Source organism: Cyrtonyx montezumae, unplaced genomic scaffold (assembly GCF_038088225.1).
Source record: "Cyrtonyx montezumae isolate F1298 unplaced genomic scaffold, pur_monq_1.0 scaffold_0, whole genome shotgun sequence".
Lineage (NCBI taxonomy): Eukaryota > Metazoa > Chordata > Aves > Galliformes > Odontophoridae > Cyrtonyx > Cyrtonyx montezumae.
This window is the reverse complement of record NW_027071824.1, coordinates 20,952,286-20,958,285: the sequence shown is the minus strand read 5'-3', so window position 1 is coordinate 20,958,285 and position 6,000 is coordinate 20,952,286. Positions and strand designations below refer to the sequence as shown.

General features: G+C 36.8%; 1 protein-coding gene across 1 annotated transcript in view; it reads right to left on the bottom strand.

Annotated features, from left to right (window-relative positions):
• Window positions 1–407: 407 nt before the first annotated feature.
• ADSS2 (adenylosuccinate synthase 2) overlaps window positions 408–6,000 on the bottom strand; it is a 30,053-nt gene continuing 24,460 nt past the window's right edge. The window contains exons 12-13 of the mRNA XM_065729788.1: window positions 1,844–1,993; window positions 408–1,157 (exon numbers count right to left, since the gene is read on the bottom strand). Coding sequence (XP_065585860.1) covers window positions 1,105–1,157; window positions 1,844–1,993 — 203 coding nt within the window. The 3' untranslated portion in view covers window positions 408–1,104. The remainder of the gene's footprint in view (window positions 1,158–1,843; window positions 1,994–6,000) is intronic.

Here is a 6,000-nt window from a genome sequence, read left to right as displayed (position 1 = left end):
TTCTTGTGTTACTGCCAGAAGAAATCAGATTCTTTGTATTATATCATAACGGTTATAAATGGAAATTCTTCTGAACCGTTTTCCAACGCTAATAAGACAAAATATGTTAATGTCATAAGGCAAATACTTATTATTTTCCCTACTTCAAAGACAAGTGCACAGAATATTTTTAATGTTATTTCTAAAGCATCTCAATTTAGAATTACAAAATTCCTTGTGCTTTGTTAGCTCTCCAAAGTTCTTCTACTGGCTACAGGAAATGAAAAGTTTAAAAGGGCATCGGAACGTTAACAATTCTCACCAAAAATAACCCTTTTTAATGAGGGAAACAGTTTGCTGAAATACATGCTTTGGAAGTAGATAAGTGCAGGGATTTAAAATTAGTAATAAAAAAAGTAACATTACAAAACATTTAACTCAAAAATCAGAACTGTTCTTTAATAATCGCAATTGAACTTTTTACAATATCGATTTTCTAACTTCCCGAGCACACTTTCTGGTAAACACTTGAGTGTCCTCTGTGAGTTACAAAGAGTTAAGTTTTCTGCGCTATACAGCTAAAAAAAAACTTGGCATCACACCTTTTCTTAAAAAAACAGATCACACAATAATTTAGACAGCATTTATAGCATTACAAAATCGGAATCCCTCTCTTTAATCACTCACAAGAGCAGCCATAAGGAATACAAATAATGAGGATGTAAAACTATCTGTGCAAAACTGCATTGTTTTTACTGTCTAAAATTTCAGGGAAGTAACGCCGCCAAAAGCAGAGAGAGGATAACAAACAGTCATGAAGTAATGATACCTTAAGATTTCCAAACAGGAATTACATTATGAACTAAGTATTAGGTAAAGAAAAAAAAAATCATGGCACCTTGAACAAATAACAGATGTCCTGGAATTTGCAGTTGAATAAGAACAGATACAGGTTCAAGTTAAAGTCTCTTTCAGGAGTAGCAATTGATTTAAGGATATCAACTCTAGCATTTCTTTCCATGCAAAAAAATTCTCTTTCCAACATCTTTGCTTTGCGGGCTACTAATGCATTTAAGAATGAGCAGTCTTTTGAGGAGTGTGCTTTCTTCCATGCATCTGAAATCTTTAAAACAGCTGGATCATTGATTCCCTGGACTTCCCTACTCCAATCCATTTAACTGCAGAAGAGAAAAGTAGACTTTGATTATAAGAATACAAAGCAAAACTGGATTGCAGCTTAAGATACAAACTTACACTCTTAAGAACTTATGATTTTAGTTCTATAGCTACAAAGAAAATTATTATACTACCAGTAGGTTAAGAAATTATAATTACATCTACTGTTTGTGAAATAAGAATGCACTGGTAATTTGGAAAAACAAGAAAACTCTTCAGGCTCCTATAATAAATCCATCTGCTTTCCAGATCATAGGAAAAAATACAGGAACTGTTAGAAAAGTAAAGATTCTCTTCATTGCCCTTCCCAGATTTGGATGGAAACAAGATGGTCTTTATTAGGGAGCCCGAGAGTAATACGTGGTTTGTTAACTTCTCATCTCCTACTGCCACACATATTTAATATCACATTACTACACCAGTGGTTTCACTGACTTTATTATGGCAGCAGAACTATATCCCTATTATAACCAACTGGAAAAACACTTAAAACACTAAAACTTAAGAAGTTTTCAATCCAGTAGACAAACAGATAATAAAAAGAAGTAAAACAGTAATTACAAGTATTATCAGGTACAACAAAGTAACTACAAACTCACTTTCTACATAGTGAATGCTCATTAAGGCAGAGTGCATGAAAGATAAGTTTCGTGGAGGTGGGAGAAATAAATAAATCTTCTTTACTTACCAGGAACACCTAATTCCATTTCTATAAAACGAACGTAGTTTTGTGCATTTACAGGCAACTCATCGAATGTCCTTGCATTTGATATGTCTGTATCCCATCCTGGGAGTGTCTCGTACTTAACCTCTACTTTACTTAAGACTTCATGGTTGGCTGAAAAGTAAACAAACAAGGTGTGTCCACAAAGTTTATATATTCTCCATCACTGAACACAGCTGTTAGCTTTTTCTTTTCCTGTAAGAAGAGATTTTCTCTAAGTACAGTACTTGCACTGAGGGTGCTAACACACACCTTTCTGTTAATAGAAGCGGAGAAAGCAAATCCAAGTGACTATCAAGACTTGAGACTCCAGGGATTCTAGTATTAACAGTCACATATACTTTCTTTAAAACAGAACAAGCAATTTTCATTAAATTAGATTCCTCAAAATGTTGATTCTTTTTGCCAAGCAAATATTAAGAACCAATTCTCCTCTCATGAAAGAATCTGGTTGATGTAAAAGCAAAAATTACGTACTGGCTTGCGAGTACCAAAAAGTTAAAAGTACACACCTCAAATAGCATGGGAGTATACTTTTTATTAAATAAACATAGCAATAACAACTTGTTATTGCCCTACAGAACATAATTCTCACGCCTGCAGAGCTTTTGCCCGGAAACTCTACAGAGTAGTTTATCCAGTTAGGTTCATAAGGACCTTCAGTTACAGGATACTGGAAGGAAGGCAGTTAGCCAACATGGTATTCAACATTACCAGTCCTCTCATCTCTACAGCAGAGCCTGAAACAGTTACCTTGATCAGACTTGAAATGGTGTATTCTTGGATATCATTGTACATACAAAGCCTTTCAGTGTCTACCACGATAGTCAGTAGCATCAAGGGACAGAACTTAACCAGGTCAGCATTAAAGACCTGAAGGTGGAGTCACATGTTCCACTGTTGAAATTACTAATAAGAACAGAAGAAATGACTCTGTTTCATTTTGTCAATCATTTAATACCGTGCTATGAGGATGTCCATCAATTCTGAATCCTGTAATCTCAAGCCCTGGCAAAACACGCTGTTCCAGATCTGAATCATTCCATTAATTTTCTGAATGTTAGCATTGGAATGACACTGTGAGGCAGAACAAAAGCCTTAAACCCAAAGATATTAAATACATACTGGTAAAAATGGAAGGTACCAATATCCTTGCCTTCCTGAAGAAGGCACCGCTCTACCAAAGGCACTGCAATTAATGTTACATAGGCTCTATGTCTCAGATACCTGATCAAGTCACTCTTGCATAGACAGCCAGTCAAATTAGGAAGGAGTCTTAGGTGCAAAGAGCATAATAAACATGCCAATACAAAATTAGAGCTAATCTTTCCCCTCAGTGCACGTGCAGCCAATAAACTCAGGCTCAAAAGAATAATTTGTCCTGGTGAATGTAAAAGCTCACAGCAGTGAGGTCTCAATTACAGCCTCTATGAACCTGGCCCTTCTGAGTAAGGAAGAAGAGCATGCTCTATACTGTACTGACTTCAATGCTTCCAATAGTGAGGAAATGCACTCTTCTTGTTGTAATTGGGCTAGCCCTGACAAGCAGGAAGGAATATTAAGGATGTTTGACTGTAAAGGCCAAGGATAAGCACGTTCTTTTATGTAACAACAAAGCTATTGTCTGTTGCCCTGATAAACTATAAAATAGCTATATTCAAAGTGCAAAAAACCAAATCCTTCTCCAGGCATTGCAGATAGTTCAGAATAAGGTGCCAGTGTGGAAGTCTACAGGCAGTTCAGTTTCACTTTGAAGCCTCTCTGACTAAGATGGGTAGGAGAAAGCTGAAATCACTTGGAAATGAATAGTCTAATCTTGTCTACAGTCTTCCATTGCCCTTAGTTCAAATCCTTACTTCCCCAAAAGAAAGGAAGAAAAAGACTGGGCAAATTTGTTCATGTTTTTAGTAATTCTCCCATGTTGCTTCAGCAGGTGTGGTCAAAGATATGAGGTAAAGATGAGCCATAAACTGAGCTCAGTGTAGGAACAGATACAGCAACCATCTAGATTTCTCTGAGCTCATCCCCCTGAGGGGAGTCATCTTTCAGGCTTTGTGGAACACTCCTTATTAACAGCTGATTTAGGTAACAGAGAGCACAGATATAGAGACATCTGGTAGTCTGGTACTAGAATTTTGAGAGAGTGGCACAATGTTACTTCCATCTTGAAAAGAATAGCTGATGATTGAGATTTTGGCATCAGTGTAAAAAGATCTCAGCTTCAGATCTCAGAAGATCCTTCAGCGATTTCCAGAAACTGAACATATAGTCACATAGATCAGATCAAAGCTGCACCTAACACAGCGTCCTGGCTCTGCAATGAACAGTAAGTGCTCAGGACAAGAGCACAAGTGAAGAAGTAAGCATGAAATAAAAGTTTCTTAAAAGTTTCTTAAAAATACTCTCCCAGTGTTAAAGAATTTGTGTTTTCAAAGTCTTCTGAATAAGAGGCTGCATCTAAGATGAGATTAAGTGAGATTACTTGAGCTTGTACAGGAGACACAAGCAGGACTAGACTGGTTTTTACATTCCTTTTAATCTGGATCATCTTAGACTTGGTTGGAACTTCAATCTTTCTTCCCTAAGCTCACAGAATCAAACAGAAACAGAAGAAGACACTGGTCAGCTCCATACCAAGAGCCATTTACAAGCTGAGGTCAGATACAAATTTCTAAGACATTTAGCTCTTTCTTAACAGCAAATGATGAATTGACCACAGAAATCTACAGAAATCTAACCTAAGGAAGATTCCTACAATTCTCAGATCCAAATAGAAAAAAACTAGAACCTATGCAATATGGCATGTTTTTTATTTCCTGACATGTTAGTACTCTGCTTCTAATTTGGAGATGGTCATTTCATACGAAGGGTAAATCAACATCTCCAAGAAAATGAGAGAAAGAAAAGAGACAGAGAGAGAAATATCCTGCTAGTGAAAGATTTCAAGACTATAGCTTTTCTAAATTCAAAATGTCAAAGTGGAAAGTTAAGAAATACTTAAGAGCCCATAAAACAAAAGGGGAATAAAGTTACCTTTTGCTTTCCTATGCCAGGGCTCGATGTAACAAGACACCTGCAGCACAGGTTGAGAAAACACAGTCAAATGTTGAAGGGTATAGCAATGAAAGAGAGTGGAAGAGAGGCATTGTGAGAAACAGCATCTTCCAGTTTAATGGATGATCAACTCAAACGCCTTCCTGACACCTCTGGAAGACATGCCAGCAGCAAAGACAGCTTTTCTACTAAAGTTTTAGCAGCTAAGTCAGTTAAAAGGATAAAAATACTACTTGGTAGATGAGTCATGCTGTACTGCAGTGGCCAAAGGTCAGCTTCCTGTTACATGGTCACATGCAGGGAGCAAAGTCTGTCTTCAGGAGTCCTAACAAGACTCTGGTCCATTTGAGACACAATGGATAGGAAAAATACACACATAAATCCCTGAATTAAATATTCATACTGGAAAGCATGGCCACAGGACAAATAATCCTCAGGTTAGATGACAGTGCTACAGATGAGTAGTCCTCAACTCAAATGTACGTTGTCCATAATTTTCAATGGCTATTTCAAGTACAAAAGTTTCCTTTGTATTTTGGAAAGGATATGAAGCAATATTTGAGTTTTACAGGGGAAAAAAACATTCTCTGTTAAGTACAAAACAAGCACTAAACTTCCTGAATAAACTGCACATCACATTACTCCATATGCATTCATATTTTAGCTGGCACTTCTGTTTGAAATCATGGAGAGCAAATCAACTAGAGAATTCCCTCAAACACACGGAAAAAGAAAACTACAAAGTTCCCCAACATTCATACTAACTTCAAGGACTACTGATAGATCATCATTTATATCGTTACACATATGACATATGTAAACTACATAAACCCCTTTCTGAGTTGTGTTTTATCATCTCTGACCAGCCTCCAACCCTGAGATGGCAACTAGAGCAGAAACACGTGTATATGAACATCAGAAAATCAAAAAGCCCAATCCTTATTATTGAACAATGTTCTTCCTTTTTCTGGAGTGTCTGTAAACGAACTGAAAAAGATGTGTTACCCTGAAAACAGTATTTTGAGAATTCAAGCAGCTAGATCTATTTCTGACCACCACCCTCCTCA